This window comes from Canis lupus, chromosome 19 (genome assembly GCF_003254725.2).
Source record: "Canis lupus dingo isolate Sandy chromosome 19, ASM325472v2, whole genome shotgun sequence".
Classification (NCBI taxonomy): Eukaryota; Metazoa; Chordata; class Mammalia; order Carnivora; family Canidae; genus Canis; species Canis lupus.
The window spans coordinates 51568651-51590059 of record NC_064261.1 but is presented as its reverse complement, the minus strand read 5'-3'; the positions used below and the strand labels follow the sequence as shown (position 1 = coordinate 51590059).

Below are 21409 nucleotides of genomic sequence, written 5' to 3'. Positions count from 1 at the left end.
CGGGACTCCAGGATCGCGCCCTGGGCTGAAGGCAGGTGCTAAACCCATGAGCCACCCAGGCATCCCCTAATAACCCAGGACTTAAACAGAAGCACAAACGTGCCAACCCTTCCCAAAAGATGATCTTTCAACATACGCAGGGCTGGTGCATTAGCTGAAGAGTGTCACGAAGAAATTCGGCTACTACACTAGTCTACTGACCTTTAACTCTATCTTACCTTAAAAAAAAAAACGAGTTTAAGACACTTTCCTGGGGATCCCTGGGTGGCTCAGTGGTTTAGTGCCTCCCTTTGGCCCAGGGCTGATCCTGGAGTCCCGGGATTGAGTCCCGCGTCGGGCTCCTGCATGGAGCCTGCTTCTCCCTCTGCCTGGGTCTCTGCCTCTCTCTCCCTTTGTGTCTCTCATGAATAAATAAATAAAATCTTAAAAAAAAAAAAAAGACACTTTCCTGTATCAGTTGCTAGCATTTTCAGCGCTGAAGGAACAAGTCAGGTTCTCTTGGTTCCTCAATAAAAAAAAAAAAAAAAAAAAACAATAAAAATAGATATTCGGGCAAAGTAGAGGGCAAAAAGGTCAAGGTTGACTTTACTCCTGCTTCAAGTCTGAGCGGCTGTCCACTAAAATGAACTCTTCTTTTGAGAAATAAACAAACAAACAAATAAATAAATAAATAAAATAATGGTTCATCCTAACGCTGGCCTTGAGGCCTTAAATGAGAATGCCCTAGGATGACTCAGGAAAAACCAGACGAGACAAAGTTTAACTCCATTTTATTTTCCACTCTTAGTATTTTTCAAATTATACAACATGCAGGCCGCCAGAGTATCCATACATCTTCATTGTAGAACCTAGAGGAGAACCAAACTTTTCCACGGGCCAGGGGAGGGTTACTTCCAGACCTTCTGTTACACGTACTATATATTACAGCATCATTACTTGGTATAAATGCCCGTCTTCCCCCTTAAATCACCAAAACAAGTGTGTCCACAAAATTTTTAATGAAAGCTACTGTACAGATACATCAAGCCCAGAGAACACACATCTGCAGTGCACATTACGTACTTTACAAACTAGACACGTATAACCCCACAGGATGCCCCAGTCCCCTTCCATCCGCACACGATGAAGTCTTTAGAACGGGTACCCAGATGTAAATGTGTAAGCAAGCTTCCTGGAGCAGCGCTTCCTTGGGCAGTTCCCTGGCCCTCATTTGATACTTTTAGAAAGGCGAAACTGTTAGTATTAAATGAAACCACATTAGACTATATGATGTTTCCTTTAGCTCGCTGAGGGTGAGACAATGAAGTGAAATCCTCCCCCTTCTGGTGAAAAACTTCCCCAGCATGACATCTAGCCAGACTCTAAATGTCTTCTGCCCTGCTAAAAAAAAAAAAAAAAAAAAAAACAAAAAAAAAAACGCTTCAAAGAGGGGGACTGTTAAGACTTTTATTTGTTTTTAGTTATTCCTCTAGGAAACGAGAACCAATAATTCCCCATGAGTCTTGGTGATGGCTTGGTCTGGCCTTGGACAGAAATAGCACTTCTTCATGTCAAGTCAGGGCATCAAAAAGTCACTAGGTGCTACATTCTAGACAAACATGTTTATTTCTTCATTTATCCCAATATTTCTATGAATTCTAATTCTTGCAATCACATGATACTATTTCCTTTAAGTGTTACCCCACGCTTCACCTCCCTACTACCTGCCCTTCAAACAAGCAAACTGTACAGCATTTGAAGAGGTGATGCATTTGTACAGAAGGCTCTAGTAATCGACCAAAACACATTTGGCATTAATATAGTTTAGTCTCCAACCATAAATCTTTTTTAGGTTTTAAAAGCACTTTATGAATTGATAATACAGTCAATGAAGGAATATACTACGTTATAAAAATGCAATTGGTTAAGTTGAATCCAACCATAAGTCTTGATATCCCAAACAGTATTTCTCTAATTTAACAATCCACCATCCTGCAGGTAGAGATTATCTGTATAAACCATCTGGCTATTCCCTTACAGCATCAAAAAAGTAAACTTTCAAGAAGTAGCAGGATACAAAATTCTTCACAGAGGAAAAACACACGCACTCATTCTCTCTCTTCCTAGCTAAAAGGAGCACACAACCAAATACGTGATCATAGGCTCAGCCATTCTGAAGTGTGGTTTTTATATTCAGAGTACAAATGAAAAGGAGTCATAATTTTTTAAAAAATGAAAATTGCATAAATGTGGCTTTTTAAAAAATGGCCTACAGAGGATATGGTCGTGATATCAGTTTATCACATAAAGTAATATTTAGGGATCCCCTGGAATGTGCTGTGTAATCCATCCCAATAATCTGCCCACTTTTTAGTCACAGTGTAGGAAAGTCAGCTTAGAGGTCCTATAAAGACTGCAGCTAGGTGAACTGACTGGCTGATCAGCAAGTAGCAAAATCATCTTTAAGAGACCTCGAAGCCAACTTTCTCTGTGAATAAAAGTAGTGTGAATTTTAGGAATCCCTTGTGGAGATCAAGAAACAAGGAGCCACAAGTGAAGCACGTAGCTCTTTTTGACACACCAAAGGGTCAGGCAGTTCTTCAGAAACAGAACAGGGGAAAAAAAAAAAAAAACAGAACAGGGGTGCCCAGGGGAAAGTTACTTTGGAAAGAATTTAAGACAATCAAGTAACAAGCAAAGAATTATTGACCTTGGTTCAATCTCCACATGAATACAGTTGCGTAACAGACAACAGTGGTGTGACAACTATTAATTGGCGATCCTCCCCAAGACCAACGTCGCAGCTTCTAAAGTCAGAGCCAATATTAACAGCAAGATTATAATCTATGGCATATGTTATTACCTGATAAAGTTTGCAAAACCTGCCCTACCAGGACCCTTCTACAGGGCGGCAGGTAGCCACCGAGCAGCTCTATCGGGCAAGTGCTGGCAACATGAGAAAAATCAAAAGAATGTTTAAGGTGTAAATGAATGCGGAAAACCGTCATCTTTGTGAAATAAATACTTCAGTAGCATTTGTCGCCTCCTTGCTCCTCTCAAAAAGCAAAACACATATAAACAAAGTGCAACATTTAACAAATAAATTAAGTCAAAGCAGCCTCGCTGTGTTAGGGGAATCTTATGCAAGAGAAGTTTGGGATTCGCAGTCCTCAGTGCTTTACACATGCACGTGCACACACACACGCACACACGCTGGCTCGCTCGCTCTACAACTCACACGGTGAAGAGAAAGCTCGAGGTGTCCCCGGCTGACGTTTCGTTCAGTGGTGACAGCAGCAGGGACGGCGCCAGCTCCCGGGTCCTGGGCAGGCGCAGCGACAGGACGGGCCTGGCGGTCGCCCACTGACCCTCCGCCGCGTCGAGGCTGGTAGCAGCGCACGAGACCAGCTTAACTGAATCCGAGTCAGCTTCCCCGAGGACTCCACTGCTTGGAAATCAATCCTTTTTAAAATCCGCAACTGGAAGTTAAGAGTTGACTCAGCTTTAAATTCGTGTGTTGAAGACACCAGTAGTTAAATGTTAAAAAAAAAAAAATTAAAAAAAAAAATCCATCCATACCGATTTCTTCTAATTCGGCCTAAGACGAGGAAATCTATCTGATGCTAGAGAGAGAACTCAAACATTCAGCAACGAAGGGTTAAAACAACTTACTCATAGGCACAAACCGGGGTCCCTCCCTCCCTCCCCCGGCCCAGGGCTTCCTTTTCCAACTGCTGGAGGGATCCTGGACTTCACCGCAGCACCCCTCAAGGCTGCAGATGGTGCCCTACAGGAGGCCCCCCAGGGCAAGCGCGGGGCCAGGGAGGGGGGCGCAGGGGGCCGCCCCCGGCCACTCATCCAGCTTGGCAGGCGGTCTACACTTCGGAAGGACGGACGGACGTTCACACGGGGCTGGCGGGCGCGGGGCGCCGAGGTTCAGGAGCAAGCAGCTCGGGCGAACTTGATGACTCTTTGCATCTACGTGGATGGGTTCGAACGGACAAACTCTACATTGCTACTGTCAGATTAACAGGTGCCCTACTACAGGGTGGATTTTACAGATCCAAAGATGTGACCGGGGTATTCGAAATGCTTCTTTGGGGTTGGTTTTTTTTTTTTTTTTTTTTTCCGGAAAAGTGTTCAGAATGAAAATTTTGAAACCTTATAGCAGCATTTTTGTTCCCTAAAAAATATAAAGTAACATGTGTTGTTTTTTGCTTTTTTTTTTTTTTTTTTACAGGAAACCAGACAGTTGCAGCAGAGCATGATCCCCCGTCTCCGCGGCACCCGAGGGTGGGCATTGGCCGGGACAGCACACCACCCAGAAAGGAGGCTCCAGGGACCGCCCAGAGACCACCCAACGGCCGAGTCCCTGGTGCTGGCTCCCAGGAGTAAGCGGGTTCCTTCCGTAATCGTCCGCGTCAGATTTCTCAGGAGGAAGAAAGTCCAAGCACACGTCTGTACACACACAGATTCTACACAGCTCAAATATCTGAAACTGGTGTACTGCAGATGGCTGGGTAAGCAAGTGTAAAAGAAAATGGAAACTGTGTAGGAGGGGGAAAAAAAATAAAGGAATTGGTGATTAATGTAGTCCTTGACATGCTACGTGGAGAGCCGTACCTGTGGAGAGAGAACACAGGAGTTAGAGCCCACGGTGGAAATTCACTCCTCGGGGAGGTGTTTTGATATGTGGAATAACTGGAGTAATATTTAGATAAATATGCTGGGATATCAGAGCTGCCCAACAGAAATACCACGTGAGCCACACATTTCATTTTTTTTTTTTTTTAGATTTTTAAGTGGTCACGTTACAAAGTGGGAAGAAGCAAGTTAATTTTAATAATATATTTTATTTAACCCAATAAATTCAATATACTGTCATTTCAACATGCGATCCATATTCCATACTGAGAAGTCTTCATTACAGCAGCGCTGTGCAGGCACCTTAGTCTTTTTTCCACAGTGCTGGCCGTGTGTGCACACTTATACCTTCGGCACAGCTCCACTTGGACTGGGCCGCCTTCCTAGGGCTCCGCGGCCACACGCGGCGAGTGGCTGGCGTCCTAGACGGTGCGGCCTCCGCTTGCTGCCGTCGCCCTGGCGAGTCTCCTCCAGAAGGCCGCGCCTATGGACGCTGCTGGTTTCCTCACTCCCGAGGGGTACTCGGGCACTTGCACGTGCCAGGGATTGAGGCACGTCAGACACGGTCCCTCACCCCGGACCCGAAGTTGCACCTCCTTGGGCAGATGAAGTTACTCGAGGGCAATCCCTTTGGCTTCACTCCGCTTCCCACCGGAGCTCCATTCCGTCATGCTCAGGTCTCTAGGACAGAAGTCTGGGCGAGTCCTGGCTCAGAGGTCAGCCCCGAGTGGCCTCTGTCGCCTTCGGACCAACTCCAGGAACAGCCCCTCTCAGGAAGGAACCGAAAGGTCCAGCTTCCCCCACCAGCGGGAAGCCCTGGCCAGTCTGTGGTCTTCCTACAGGTTCGGTGCAGAGCCCGCTGGGCGGGTGGCGCGCGGCGGGGGCAACAGCAGGATGTAGAGCCCCATCCTCGGGGAACGTGGCAAATGCCCGGCACGGAAATACGACACACGCTAAGAGAAACCCAAGTGCCCGTCGGATTTTAAAAGGAGCTGCACGACCTGACGCACCGTGCCGTCATCCCAGATCCCCGTTCAGGGCTCAGCTGTGGCAGACACCCCCACCTGATTCCCGCTCCGATGCTCCCCTCAAGGTTTTTCTCTTCTCTTTCCCGATCCCTGTGTTATAGTATCGTAAGCAGCCTCACGTATTTTAGATAAATAGAAGGATGTACATTATAGATAAATAGAAAAATTCAGGGTGTAGAAAGGGTTTAGAAAAGTAGGTAAGAGCAAAGTGGGTGGGGGGAGAAGAGGAAAAGAAGAACCGAAACTGTGTAGGAAGAAAGAGGCAATACACCTCCTCCCTGAGGCAAACAAACAAATACCCCGACAGCTCACTTGGTAGTTACCATCTCTCGCTCCAAGGCCGTAAGTGTTCACAGGTATGAAGCTGCTCGATTAAAAATGGCTTCAGTCACATTATATGGTTAATATTCATGCCAGTTTTAGAGGTCAAAGGGAGATTTGTCTATGGGAAGAGCATCTTTTTTTTTTAATTAATTAATTTATTTTTAAAGACTTTATTTATTTATTCATGAAAGACACACACGGAGAAGCAGAGACCCAGGCAGAGGGAGCAGCAGGCTCCACGCGGGGAGCCCGACGTGGGACTCGATCCCGGGACCCCGGGGTCATACCCTGGGCTGACGGCGGCGCTAAACCGCTGAGCCACCCGGGCCGCCCTAAAAAAAAAAATTTTACTTAAATTCAATTTGCCAACGTATGGTGTAACACCCAGTGCTCATGCCGTCAGGCGCCCCCTCAGTGCCCGGCCCCCCAGCCCCCCGGTCCCCCTCTGCAGCCCTTCGTTGGTTCCCCAGAGTCAGGACCCTCTCGCAGTTGGTCTCCCGCTCTCATTTTTCCCACTTGGTCTGGGAAGAGCAGGTTTCATGTGCAGCCTTTCTGGTGAGATCCTGTGCTTATGATTAGGACAAGAAATGAAAGCTCTCAGAGCCTGCTCCTAGTGGTCCTCTAAATTCATTTTGAGCTGAAACCCAGTCAGCGGGGGGGATGCTTTCCAAACACCACCGTTCGGATCCCCATTCGCGCCCCCCCCCCCCCCAGCTTCCTCTCCCAAGCCCGCGGCCTCAGGATCAGCTGCGGGTCACCGGTTCGGAGGAGGTCCTCGGGGTGCCCGCAGCCGGGGAGGTGCCTCGAGCAGACCCCCTCCGCGGGGCGGCTCAGCTGCGCCCGAAGCCCGTGAAGTCAGATCTCGGCCGGCCGCCTTCCGGTCGCGTCTCCGGCCATCCCCGGCCATCCCCGGCCATCTCAGGCCATCTCCCGCCACCATCTCCCGGCCATCTCCGGCCATCCCCGGCCATCCCCGGCCATCTCAGGCCATCTCCCGGCCATCCCCTGGCCATCTCCTGGCCATCTCCCGGCCATCCCTGGCCATCCTGGGCCATCCCCGGCCATCCCCTGGCCATCCCCGGCCATCCCCCGGCCATCCCCCGGCCATCCCCCAGCCATCTCTGGCCGTCCCCGGCCATCTCCGGCCAATCCTGGCCATCTCCCACCATCTCCGGGCCATCTCCCGGCCATCTCCAGGCCATCTCCAGCCATCCCCCGGCCATCCCCCGGCCATCTCCGGGCCATCTCCGGGCCATCCCCGGCCATCTCCGGCCATCTCCGGGCCATCCCCGGCCATCTCCCAGCCATCCCCGGCCATCTCCGGCCATCTCCGGGCCATCCCCCAGCCATCCCCCGGCCATCTCCGGGCCATCTCCGGGCCATCTCCGGGCCATCTCCCAGCCATCCCCGGCCATCTCCGGGCCATCCCCCAGCCATCCCCCGGCCATCTCCGGGCCATCCCCGGCCATCTCCGGCCATCTCCAGGCCATCCCCGGCCATCTCCTGGCCACCCCCAGCCATCCCCCGGCCGTCCACGTGCAAGATGCGGCCCGTCCCGGGAACCGCAGGGAAGGAGGAGGAAGCCACCGAGCAGACCCCGCCTGCTTAGTCGCCTCCAGCAGGAGGACGCAAGGAGGCCACCAACACGGGCCCTTTGTTCTAAGGAGGCGGTTCTTCGTCGTGAGCACAGATCTCTACAGCCCTGTGCCAGCGCAGTCCCTCCAGCAGGCCTAAGGAAGGAGCCAACCGGGAGGCCCCGTCCGCCCCCCAGCTGGGTGAAAGCGCATCTCCTCGATAAATTCAGGAGGGAGAACGGATAGGTCAACGCGTTACTCCTGGAGAAACCGCCTCTGAGGGTTCTGAGCGCAGAGCCAACCCCGGGAGCTGGCAAAGCCTGAGACCATTGAAAACCCAGGTCTGGGGACGCCCGGGAGGCTCAGTGGCTGAGCGCCTGCCTCCGGCCCAGGGCGTGGCCCGGGGTCCCGGGATCGAGTCCCACATCGGGCTCCCTCCCTGCATGGAGCCTGCTTCTCCCTCTGCCTGGGTCTCTGCCTCTCTCTGTGTCTCTCAGGAATAAATACATAAAATCTTTTAAAAAAGAAAGCCCAGTTCTGTTGATGACCTTAGATGGCTCAGAGTCGTTACGCACCTAAAAGCACGGTCGTGGCCTGAGTGACCTGCTAGGAGGCTGTCCCTGGGCCTCTGCCAAACTGGAGATGGCACTCCAGAGTGACAACGTGTGACCAGACTCAGAAGGGAATAAAATCGCCTTTCTTTATAAGGAGTGAGAAATTAGCTGAATAAAGAGGCTAATTATCCAAGAGACTTGCAAGTATTTAGAGATGTTCCCCCCCAAACTTCGGATTTTGTAATTGCCTGCAAGTGGGTTTATGCTTAATCCAAACAGTACAGTTTTATCTTTTCTTTTGCCTTCCTACGATTCAATGCCCACGTTGTAGGAATTGCCTGTTGCTCCTTACGTATCACTGCTGAAGAGAAGCGAATCTACCTCACAGGCGCGTTGGTGCAACCGCTGCCCTTCCAGGTCATGATCGCTTCCTTTGAACTCACAATGCTGGTTTCCGAGTCCCGTGCCACAGTGTCCACCTGCCCTGGGCCCCGCTTTGCCTATGCGTTTTAGGCCTGTCCCCACAACCACCGTAACATCGGCTAATGCTGTGCGACCCTGATTACGGCCACACGCTCTCCTAGGACCTTCCACTCTCCTTTCACATCTCTCATTCAATCCTCAGAGCAAGCCTATGACAAAGAAGGTGCCCGGGTGGCTCGGTTGGTTGAGCACCCGACTTAGGCTCAGGTCATGATCCTGGAGACTCGGGATCGAGTCCCATGTCAGCCTCCCTGCATGGAGCCTGCGTCTTCCTCTGCCTGTGGCTCTGCCTCTCTCTCTCCCTGTGTCTCTCATGAATAAATAAATAAAATCTTCTAAAAACAAAAAAATAAAAATAAATAAAAGAACACACTGCAGCTGAGAGAATGCACAGGTATGAGAATCCAGAGTCACCCATTAAGCAAAATATTAAACCGATTTGCCAAACTGCAAAGTGATGCCATTTTGCTAAGTGTTTGTCTTAGAAAATATCACATTTCATTAAACATGGCATTTATGTTAGCAGTAGTGATATTTAAAATTTTTGTTTCAATTTATACCAATTATATAAAACATATCAAGACATACACCCAGGAATATAAAAGCTCTTTGGTGTCGATACTTTTTAAGATTATAAAAGGTTGTAGGGCCAGAAACTTCAGGAATGGCTGCACAGTGGATCAGAGGTCATGGTCCAGGATCCACCAAAGACACGCTGTGTGATCTCAACAGTTCACCTGGCCTCTGTAGAAGGCAGGATGACGTAATGTCACCACGGGCCAACACCGCGTGCCCGCTCTGTGCCAGGCACCTGCCTAAGTGCTCTGTATTAATGCACTTAATCCTCACAGCCACCCTGTACGTAGGAGCAGTCACTGGGCACATTTTCGAAGGACGGGGAGGCAGAGAGAGATGAAGTAGCTCGCCTAGTAGTGGCCAAGCTGCGATTCAACCCCAGGCAGCCTCGTTCCAAAGCCCGAACCCACAATCACCAGCTACTCAGCCTGCCTGTGGCAAAGAGTCCCCTTGCAACGAGGCGATTCACATTCTTGTGACTTAATCATTAATTACTAGGATTTTCCAACAGTAATAGCAGTTGAACGGCCCAGTGGCACGGATGTAGACCACGTGTGTGGCTTAGGGATCCCATGTGACCTGCTCTAAAGGAGGCCTCCTGACTTCACTACTTCAGAGGGTCAAATTTAAAAGCAATTTCTTGCCCACCCTCCATGTGGGGTTGAACCCATTTCTGCTGTGGGCACAAGTCAACTCATCTATTTTAGGTATATATGATATTTTTTATTTGTAATTAAGTGGGCATCAAAACCAGGAGAATGGTCACAGTGAACCCCACCAACGATGCAAGATGGTTTGGATCCAGGTGTTCGGGACAGAGAGAAGAGTAACAAGAAGGAAAGATAGAGATTTTAAAAAGCAAACAGTATAAACGAGGAAGTGCCAGTGTGGGAAGCTTAGCCTGAGCCTAAGGACAACCTAAAGCCTGAACTCTCAGGGGTCTTGTTGCTCTAGTAGTCAAGAGTGAGAATGAAAACTCCATTCTGGGGATCCCTGGGTGGCTCAGTGGTTGAGCTCCTGCCTTCAGCCCAGGTGTGATCCTGGGGTCCCGGGATCGAGTCCCACATGGGGCTCCCCAGAGGGAGCCTGCTTCTCCCTCTGCCTGTGTCTATGCCTCTCTCTGTGTGTCTCTCATGAATAAATAAGTAAAATCTTAAAAAAAAAAAAAAAGAATTTAAAGACATTATTTTACTAACAACTAACAGATACATTCACAATAAAGGTCTTAAAGGAGTAAAATCTGAAGAACACAGGTCCATCCCACGGGACTATCACTGATCCTGCGAGTGTCACAAACCAGAGATACGGACATCGTAACAGAGTACAGTCTGCTTTGATGGCTCTTCGTAGTTACATCCACCCACGCGACCCCGCTCTAAGTTGCAGACATGCTTCTCCAGGGCTGTTTTCTTTATGCCTCAAAACATGAAATCAGACACAGAATCGCTTCTTCTCTAAGAGGCCAAATGAGTTCCTATTAGCTTTACCACTGTGATTTTACCAAATATTTTATCACAGTTTATCAAAATTTTAAGATTCTATTTATTTGAGACAGAGAGAGAGACAGAGAAAGGAGCAGAGGGAGAGGGACAAGCAGACTCCGTGCTGAGCGCAGAGCCTGACATGGGGCTCAACTCCGTGACCCTGAGATTATGACCTGAGCTCGAAACCAAGAGTTGGACGCCCAACCAAATGAGCCACCCAGGTGTCCCCAAAACGTTATAGGGTATGATTTCTAGATTTAACATATGTGGTTTTTTAATAAAAGTATAGTCCTCAAAATATCAGTCTTTATCTACATCAACAAAGTAAGAGACATCCTGGGGCTTGCCTGCATTTCATAGTATTCTCAATTTTATATTTTTCTTTGCACAAAAATCTGAAGCATTAACATGTGCATATTCTAGGGGCACCTGGTGGCTCAGCTGCTTAAGCATCTGACTCCTGATTTCACCCCAAGTCATGACCTCAGGGTTCTGAGATGGAACCCCGTGTGGGACTCTGGGCTCAGCAGGGGCTCTGCTGCTCTCTCTCCCTCCCCCTCACCGCCATTCTCTCTCTCTCTCTAATAAATATATCTTCAATTTAAAAAGTGCATAGTCTAGATTGTCTTGCTGACTACCTTGCAACCAAGTATTCCCATGCAACTTCAGCCCCACACACACTTAATGCTATGACCAAGGGGACACTCCTCCTTGCAACTTAAGCATCCTCCCACTAAAGCTGGACTCAACAGGACAATGATGTGTCCCACCTGCAAGAAGACAAAGTGGCCTGAAGGTGTGCAGTGATTCTGCAGTGGGCTTTTCTTTTCTTCTTTTTTAAAGATTTTACTTTTAGGGACGCCTGGGTGGCTCAGTGGTTGAGCATCTGTGTTCCGCTCAGGGCATGACCCGGGATGGGGGTCCTGGGATCGAGTCCTGCATCGGGCTCCCTGCATGGGGCCTGCTTCTCCCTCTGCCTGTGTCTCCGCCTCTCTCTGTGTGTCTCTCATGAATAAATAAATAAAATCTTAAAAAAAAAAAAAAAAAGGTTTATTCTTAAGTAATCTCTACACCCAGCATGGGGCTCAAATTTATGACCCCAAGATCAAGACTCACATGCTCTACCGACTGAGCCAGCAGGCGGCCGTCTACAGTGGCTGTAACACAGAACGGGGCGGGGGGGGGGGGGGGAGCCACATCAGGACACACGGAGGAAACACAGGCAAGCCCCACAACGCCAGACTCCACTAGCCGCAACGCATACCAGAGGCATATCGCACCCAGCTCTTTATTTTCAGAGAAAAGCCATCTTTCATTAACTTCTGTTAAGGCTGGTGATTTGATTTTGGTTTATGGTTCATTTCAATCTAACTTCTAAATTCGTTTTGACTTGCTAGTTGTGTAAGATCCCGAAGTATGTGCTATTGTAGATTTGCGAATACCTAATCATAATAAAATGAATTGAGTATGAGAGCTTTATCCCCTAAAGTACCCTATTCACTCTTCGTAGCCGAGAAATCCTGGTCCAAACACAGGGGAGCCAAGAGCCGGGGCCTCAAGGCCTGGGAGCCGCAGCCCGGCCGCCGCGGTGCCCCGCCGGCGCCCTCTGGTGGGCCCTGGGCGGCCGCAGCGCTGCGGGGACGGGAAGCCCAGGCCGCAGACCGGCCTCACCAGGTATTTCCATGTCCTCTCATGAAATGTGGGGCCTGAAAAGCCCTCGAGTGTGCTCTGCGCCTTATCTCCTCTCCAGCCTGCAATCCGTGTCCCTGCCTCCCTCGGCGCCAACCTGCTTCCTGCAGGACAGGGGACCCATCCACCCCCCGGCCGCCGCCGGCCCTTCCTACTCTGCGTCCCATCACCTCCGATGGCGCTCTGGGCCGATCGCAGCTCCTCCGGGGCACCCAGTACTCCCATCTCCGACACGATCGAGCTCCCCACGAGGCTCAAGGGGAGCCCCCGCTCCGACTCCCACCCACCCCATCCTTTCCATGGGGGTCCAGCACAGGGTGGCCTTTCCCAGTGTGAACCAGGTCCCACCACTCCCAGGCCAGAGCCCCCAGTGCCCCCCATGCCCAGACTGCACTCTCCTCCCTCCCCAACTGCCCTGATGAAGGTCTCTGTTCTCTGGGCTCCGGCCCGATCAGCCCTCCTATGATCCCCCAAATACGCCCGCCATCCGCACCTTCCAGCCAGCGTCCGTGCCGCTCTTCCCCAGTCACTGCGCCGCTGGTACTCATCACCACCCAGTGCTCAGCTCGGATGCCACCCCCCCTTCTAAATGTTGTCCCGTCTCCATCTCATTCACCTGCTGTTTTTTCAGAAGCACACCACTAGCTGAAGTTCCCTTGCTTATTTGTGGTCCTTCTTCCCCACAAGACGACGACCACCCGTAAGAACAGAGCCTTCTTCGCCTCATCTGGTGTTAAATGATACAGAGCAGCCTCCCCATGCCTGACCCCATTTTGCAGACGACGAAACTGGGGTTGAAGAAATCCAGCGACGTGCCCAACGTCACACAGCAGTAAGCCAAGCTGGGCCTGGAACCCACTTCCCTATCCCACGTCCGTACTTTGCTGCGCTGCACGGCTCCGCGTCCGGCTCTGTGGTTTGAAAAAGATGCTCCCCTCCCCGTGGCAGCCCCCCGGGATTTGAACTGGCTGAGCTAGAAGCCCGCGGTTTCCGGAGTTCTGATTTCCACATGTTAGCACCTTCAGTCACTGTGAAAATTGAGCATGAACCAAAATACTCATTGTGACTCGAGTCCTTGAGACCTAAAACAAAGCGGAAAGCAACCCCAAAGACATCCAGGTGCTGCCCAGGTATGAATATGCTGCTCTGGCTTCAACAAGAGGGCTGGGAAGGGGCAGCTGAGATCATTCCTGCCCAGGACGGACACTTTAGAACAAGCATCCCGAAGATCAACAAGGATCATCTCAAAAGGGGTTGACCCCAACTAAGCAACGAATCCACATTTTCAATGGTTTTTTTAAATGATTTTGCATTTTCTCACTTCCAACCACAATCTCCCACTTCATTGGCTACTATCCATTTTTTTTAACCTCCCCAAACAAATGTCCGGTCTTTTTCTTTAAAATAGTCAACATCCTTCTTCATAACCTTTAGATGAAGGGATCCCTGGGGGGCTCAGCGGTTGAGCATCTGCCTTCGGCCCAGGGCATGACCCCAGGGTCCTGGGATCGAGTCCCACGTCGGGCTTCCCGCATGGAGCCTGCTTCTCCCTCTGCCTGTGTCTCTGCCTCTCTCTCTGTTTCTCATGAATAAATAAGTAAACTCTTAAAAAAAAAAAACCTTTAGATGAATAAATGATAATATCTTTAAAACACCTTATATCTGGTCATAGCATCACATAGGATGCTTAGTCATGGGCCTTCCCCGCTCAGTGGTTAGAATGCGGGACTAGAAAGGGACTAGAAACTATTTTGCAGCAACTAGGAGTGAAAGGAAACCAGAAGCCAACATTCGCCAACCACCTACTGTGTGCGAGTAGCGCCGCTCTACACAGCAGGGACGTTTTGACGGAGCATCTGTGATCTGCCAAGCCGGACCTCAGTTAGTCTTCCTTTCAAAACCAATGACCCGGGGAAAGGATTCTCCCCATTTCGCAGACATAGGAGGCGACTCTGAGGGTGAGTAACTCGAAGAGTAGGAGACCCAACCCCCGACCCAGGTCTCCCACCCAGAGCAGGCCGGTGGCCGGGTAACTGGGAAGGGGCCCTGTTGGAGTTGCCATGTGGGGACGGCGCCGGGCTACCGGAGGTGCCGGTGCGCATACAGTGGGTCAGGAGCTTCCAAGTGCAGATCGAATAACCAAATCCACTTAGGACTCTTCAGGTTAAAGAAAGCAACGCACCACCAGGAGGGGTGGGGGTGGTCCCATCAGTCAGGCCCACCGCTTGTCAGGCTCAAGGTGGGAAGGGAACACGTGGCTGTAGGGATCTCACACAAAACGCGGGTCTGACGCCTGCGCGGGGTTGCTGAGCACAGCGGCTGCCCACTGCGGTCTCTGGACCCAGAGCCCCTGGGCCAGGGTGTTACTAAGAGCTTGCCGGGAGCCAAGCACAGACCCTTCTCCGTGTGCTTCCATCGAACGGGGTAATGTAGGTGCTGCTGCGGTCATGACACCGCGGCACAGCGGGCCTCGATGAACAGGTTCTGTGGCCCGGCCCAACATCACCGCCTCGTCTCCAGCCACAGGACACCACTCTTCTGCGGGGCAGGGACGTGCCTAGTTCAAGAAGCCACTTCCAGCCGCCCTTGCAGCTGGACGGGGCCTCGAGCCTCCGATCTGGCCAGAGAGCTGCAGGCATCAGGACCGTGTGGACTTCCAGGAAGGCCACTAAAGGAAGAGGATCAGTTCGGAGAGCTGCTAGTGCCTCCCCCGGCGTCCCTCTGCTTGCCAACCGTGAGAGACAGAACAGTGGAGGTCGGCGAGGTGACCTCGAGGAAGGAGATCTGCTGAGGACACAGGGAGTCTGAATTTAAAGGGCGAGCTTTGTGTTGTCACTGGAGAGTCCCTCTCCTAGCCACCGACAGACCACCCTCCGGCTTCCCGAACACGCAGAGAGATGCGCGCCCGTCCCACGTAGGCCACGGTACTTGAGGAGAGGTCTCAGCTTTGGTGGCTGACCAATCGCCTGGCCGGGCCCCACGCTACCCGAAGCAGTAGCGGACGTCCCTGGCACCTGGGACACCGACGCCCGCCCGAGTTCGAGAACCGCTGCTCTAGCTTCTCTCCTCTAGGCTGCCCCACGTGCCCCGCAGGGCCCCCCAAGTGCCCACTCCAACACCAACAGCATGCAGCCACAAGCAATTTCCTAACATCCAAAGTATCGTGTTTGTGATTGGAAGCGATCGGATCTGAAGGGGGTGGCCCGCTGCCGAGACGCTGTCCCACCCACCCTTCCAGGATACGGCAGACGGTGTGGACATGTTGCCTGCCCAGTGCGCTGCCTCGGCCCTCCTCCCTGCCCCGACCTGGCCAGTAGCCGTCCTGCTCCCTGGCGTGCTGTCTGGGCGCAGCCACCAAGCTTCCTCCTGGGCAGTGTGTGCACGACCCTGGCCACGCGGTCATAGACCCGGAGACAGGGCTCCAGCCCCTCGCGTCCACCTCCCTTACCTTGACCCAAAAGACGGGAGAGGAACGGGTCCCTCCTGAGGCGGCCCGCCTGCCCAGCCTGCAAGCTACTCCCTTAGTGAGGGCTCAGGGCCCACGGGCAACATTTGGAGCTACCGTTCGCACCCACAGGTCACTGGCTCAGGGCCGGAGTTCCCCTACACAGCGCTCGGGCCGCCCCCCAGCAACCTCTCTTCCCCATCTCAAGTACTAAGGAACAGTCTGCGCTCCTGCTTCCTTCTCTTTCGTAAAGTGCACCACGTCTTGTCTGTTTGCTGGCCGGTGTGGTAGTATCACGCAGGTGACTGTAGGTGAAGAGACGCGTAGTCCGCCATCTCAAAGGAAAGCGTGGCCCTGACCCGCCTCGATACGCTAAGAAGCCCCGTCAGTTGAGCTCGGGTAGCAATTAGAAGAGTAGGACTTTCTGTATGTGGCTCTGTCTTTGCATTCGGTTCCTGAGAATTACGGCGACCACCCACACCTGCCCACTCTGGGCGAAAGCAGCTGACAAACAGGTAATGCCCCTCTGCATGCCAGCTACGCCGGGAAGTCCCACAGACAAAAGGAAGCGAGGGGGATCACTCCCACGCCCTCATCCGTCCCCGGAGGGTCCCCAGAGCCAGGTGGCCCCAGCTAGGAGACCCCGAGGCTCTAGAGGGCTTGAGGCTGGGTGAGCTACGCGCTGGGGCCTGTCCCAGGGAGGTGACCTGCCCACGACTGCAGGGACACATGCACGCGGAGGGTCCACCCCAGGGCAGCCCCTCACAGAAACCACCCGACACCGGGGACTCACTCGTATTTATTTCTGGTAGTGAGCAGAGTTCGAAGAGCCGCCTCCTCCCCCTCGGATGGCGTGGACAGCCGTTGGAGATGACGCCGGGTAGTGTCCGGGGCGGATGGGCTTGGCTGGATCGGACAGAAAGGACAGAGGGTTCAGACGGGCTCGAGCGGCCCTCCCCAGGTGCCCCCAGGTCAGCCGCATGTGGAAACCCGACGCCCGACTCTCATGGGCCACCGGGCCTTTGTGACAACAGGCCGTTTGCGCTCCCGACCGTACCGTCAGCTGACCCAGCGCCCCCAGCCGTGGGGGGACACGGAGAACTTCTACACCAACTACTGTAACTCTGGCTGAGGAAAATCAGAAGGGCTTTCGGTTTTATCCGAGAAAGATCTACCGGTAACGCTTGGGTTTCAAGGGCATCTGTGCGTCCCCTGAAACTGGAGCAGAACTCTGCCTACGATGCGCTTTTTCGGAGAAGAAGGTCCCTAGTTTCCCAGATTTGCAAAGAGCATGAAAGCCAGTGAATGCAATGCAACATTAATCTAAGGTATGATCTTAAAACTAGAAACATGAGGTTGGTTTACAAAACATTTGCACGGCAGTATCTGATGGGAAACAACCTCGCGTGTTGTTGGAGGCACTTCAATCTAAAAAGAAAAAAGCTCTTTAGAGAACATTCCGAAATCCCTCTGCCGCCTGCGGCTCCATCCTGGGAACTGGGACTGAGCAGCTACACCCCCGTTCTCTGCGTAGCCAAATGCCCAGATCGAGGTCTGGAAGGGGCTGGACGTCCAGGCTGGACCCCACCCTGGACCCCACCCTGCCCACGGAGGCTCCCAAGGTGCTTCCGTACGTGCCCTTGCACGCGGCTTCCCCGGAGGCTTCTGACCACATCCCGCCCCTTCGTGTTCTGCTTGGTACGGAATGGAAGGGGCCCTTGGGCCTCGCTGCGGAACAGCCAAGGGGGCCGGTATGGGGGACCGTACGCCCCGACGCCAGGTGCCTTCAGCGACAGCCGCGGCCGCCCTGGTGCGCGCAGCCCAGCAGCCTCGGGGAGCGCAGGGCGGTGCGGGCCGCAGGGTGAGCAAGCGGAGGCTGCCGGACCGGGCCATGCAGCACCCGGGCCGCGGGCGGCGCACGTACCGATCTGGGCCGAGTGGGCCCTCCTGGCCATGTTCTTGGCTCGAACGGCTTCCTTGATGCGGTCCACCTCCTGCTGGTAGCGCTTGCGGTCCCGCATGGCGTTCTCCTTGGCCTCCTTCAGCGCGCTCTCCAGCGCCTTGACGCGCTCGGCCGTGGCCCGCAGCCGCTTCTCCAGCTTGGGCAGCTCGCAGCGCAGGTCTGCGTTGTCCCGGACCAGCTGCGGGGACAGCACACGGGGGCACTTACAGGAGGGCAGCGACGAGCGGCGCCCCCAGGCTCTGGCAAGGCCGTGGACCCACGACACGGGGCCACACGGGCTCACGTGTGCAAGCAAGTGCGGAGGGGTGCGGGCTGGAGTGCAAAGCCACTTCCAGCCCCAGGAAGCTTTCCGGCTTGGGCAGGATTTGCTTCCTCTGGGGTTTGCGTGGGTGGGGGACCCAGGGTGAGGGCCGCTGGCTACGCGGGCACTAGCAGGTGCAAGCTGAGCCCTGTGATGCAAGTTCGGGAGCACCAGGTACCGGCGTGCATGTTCCGGAGCTCTCCGCAGGCCTCCCCGCGTGCACCACACGTGGTCTACACCCGCAGGTGGCTTGGACCCACGCTAAACTGGGATACTGCTCCTTGTCTCACTACCTAAGACCCTCAGTTAAGAAGCAATAGGTGAGGCTGGGCGTGTTCGGGGTGGTTTGGCCGCAGACTGGCGGCTGGGGGGGGTGGATGACGGGGATTAAGAGGACACCTACATGGGGATGAGCACTGAGTAATGTAGAGAACTGCTCAACTGATATATTGTATCCCCGAAAATAATACAGCACTGTATGTTAATTATGGAATCTAAAAAATGAATAAATACAAATTTTTAAAAAGTGAAGCAATTTTTAAAAATTATTATTAAAAAAAAGAAAAGCAGCAGCAGCAGCAACAGGTTTGCCCTGGCTCAAGAGCCGGCTCTGTTATTTCCTGACATCTGACTTGGTAAGTCCTCCAACCTCTACGCGTCTCAGGTTTCTCACCCATAAAAAGGGAGCGTATATAAGAGGACCATTGTGTGAATCCCAGTGGATCCAGAAAAGTCTTGAAAATCAGAAAGTGCTGAACTAAGGTAACCTACCCCGAGTCCACACCTGCATTCCTTACCCCCGTATCCCGGGCACCAGCTCCAGTGCCGGGCAGAGAGCAGGTTTTCAATAAACACCCACTGAATTCATGAATAATTCATGAATTAGAAATTCACTAACTGCAACTCAGACACTGCAGTTTCTGCTTATGTATTTCCCATTGATAACTTGCTTGAATCACTGCCACCATGTTGATTGAACCTGCCAGCCTTTGGGGGAAAATGCCATCCTCGGTCACTGCTGAAGGGAACTTAGGCCCAAGAGAGACACATCCCCTCACCACGAGGTCCAACAAGTTGGACCGTTTTTATCACATTATAAATCTTTAGGATTTAGGGGAAACAGGAACATTCCACTATTTATACAGAAAGGAGACCAACAACTGCCTAGATCACCAGCAGGTCTGGCCATGCCCTTTGCTGCCCCTCTACATAAACTCCGGAGCATCACAAGAACCAGAGACGGTGCCCAAGAAATAGGATGCCCGAGAAACAGGGCGACGGGGCCGAGAGGAGGCGAGGCAGGTCACTTCCTCTCCTGCTCTGTTTCCTCATCTGCAAAAATAAGGGACCTGAATCAGCTCGGTGGTATCCCCTTTGCATTCTGCGCAGCCTGTGGGTCTGCGGCTGGGACTGGACGCAGGATGGGACGGCAGGGTTCTGAACACCCCGCTTCCCAAACCCCAGGAGCTCAAACTCTGCTCCTTCTATCTGGCTTCGATAAAAGACGTTTACATATAAGGGAAAATCACTGAAGACTAAATGAAGGACTCCAAGGACCCCTCTGGCACTAACGTCCCCTGGTGACGTTGGGTCCTTTTACCTCTACGGTCAGAGCCGTCTCCCGGGACTGTGGCCAAGTGTAGCGGGGGCTTCTTTCCAGGAGAGTACGAGAAGCAGAGGAAGCCGGCACGACTCTCTTACCTGTTTGTGAACCTTTGTGAGCTGCTCCAGGTTATTCTCCAGGAAGGAAATTTTCTGCTTCTGGGCAGCACTGCCCCCTCCGTCATCGCTGTCCAGCTCCACGCTCTGCACCAACACGAGGGGTCAGTGGGCAGGTCTGCACGCAGCCCGCCCACAGTCCCAGCAGAAGCTGGACAACATTCATTATTCTTCTTCAAAAAAAAAAAAAAAAAAAAAACCACCCCGACCCCACCAAAGGCTATTCTGAGAGCAAAACTCAAGAGAGGTTCTAATAGCGGAGGCTCATTGACCTTCCCAATGAACTCCCTCGGTTGGTTGGGGTCAAGGGTGTGGCGAGCATTATAGTCTAGAGAAATAGAGAAAAAACAGAACGAAACAGAACTTCCAATCTTCCTTTGAGAGATACAGATTAGTTCTCTCTGTGAAATTTAACCTCTCCCTGGCAGGTGGGTAAACAGACTTGACTTTTCAAAAGGAGCGGTTCCAAAATTCATTAAAAGGAACCAGTGTGAAAACATAAACCCAAGACCTAAATTTGATTTCAAACATCCCGGCTGAGATAAGGCAAGCTGCGGGCGAGGGGCGAGGGCCTGTGGTCCACTGGGAAGTCCCAGTGGCCTCTGCTCGTCCGTCCCTCGGCTTCCAATCCCGTGAAATCACGTAACGCATCCGTCTCAAGCACGTCACTGCCTCCGGGCGCTGTGCTGCTAGACAAGCTCTCGGAAGTCATCAGGTCTCGGGAGGGAGGAAAACTGTCAGGTCAGGAGAGAACGTGCCACCCTCCTGGGGCAGAACCACACTCCGAGAGCCCCTGGTCTAGTAGGGCTTCCCTTGAGAGTCTCGGATCAAAAAATCAGGGAAGGGAAGCCTGGCCTTAGCTCCCCCGGACCCTCCTCCCCCCGACAGGGCTTCTCCAGTTCTTGCCATCACCTCCACAGGTCTCGCTCTCTGGCCCCTCTGCTCTGGCCTCTCCCTCCTACCTGGCCCAGGCCTGAGGGTCATTTCCATCTTGATAACCGGGGTCACTACCTACCTGCCCCACCACTGCCATCCAGGCCTCAAACTCTCCTTTCACTCTCCACCTTTCCTTATTGTCATTTCCAGGCCTCCAAATTGACTAGGACCACGCCGTCAGGGGCCACGGCCAGGGCACGCTCCGACCTTGAGTTGGGGACACACACCTCCCGGACTAATGCCTGCGGGGCCCCCCTAGGCCGAGGCTGTCCATTCTCTCCCCTCCTTCTCCATCGAGGACAGAGCCTCCACATCAGCTGAGAAGATAAAGTCCTCGGATGCACCTTCCCACCGGCCCGTGTTCTCCTGCAAATGTGTCCATCTCGACTTCTGGAAACCGCCGCTTCCAAGCCTGACCCCTCCGCCTACGCAGCTGGCACTGCCCTCTCGCTCGGACTCCGTCAATCCCCTCCTCGTTTGTTCAAAATCTATTTCGCCTCTTCCCCCTGGCTCCTTCACACGCATGCACACAGGTGTGCAGACACACACACACACACACGCACACTTTGAAACACATCTTCCTTCCGTCCTACTACACGTCCACATGTTTAAAGAGCAGTTCCCCGGCCGCCTCCACCCCTTCCTCCTTCCTGAAACTTCTGCAAGCTGCTCTGGGATTCGCTACCCGGCCCCCCCCCGAGATCACGGTG

At 52.8% G+C, this 21409-nt stretch overlaps 1 protein-coding gene across 1 annotated transcript in view; it reads right to left on the bottom strand.

The window, feature by feature from the left end:
* Positions 1-753: 753 nt before the first annotated feature.
* KIF5C (kinesin family member 5C) overlaps positions 754-21409 on the bottom strand; it is a 148399-nt gene continuing 127743 nt past the window's right edge. Inside the window, exons 23-26 of the mRNA XM_025431833.3 lie at positions 19746-19850; positions 17705-17921; positions 16574-16686; positions 754-4602 (exon numbers count right to left, since the gene is read on the bottom strand). Of these exons, the coding sequence (XP_025287618.1) occupies positions 16580-16686; positions 17705-17921; positions 19746-19850 (429 nt within the window). The 3' untranslated portion in view covers positions 754-4602; positions 16574-16579. The remainder of the gene's footprint in view (positions 4603-16573; positions 16687-17704; positions 17922-19745; positions 19851-21409) is intronic.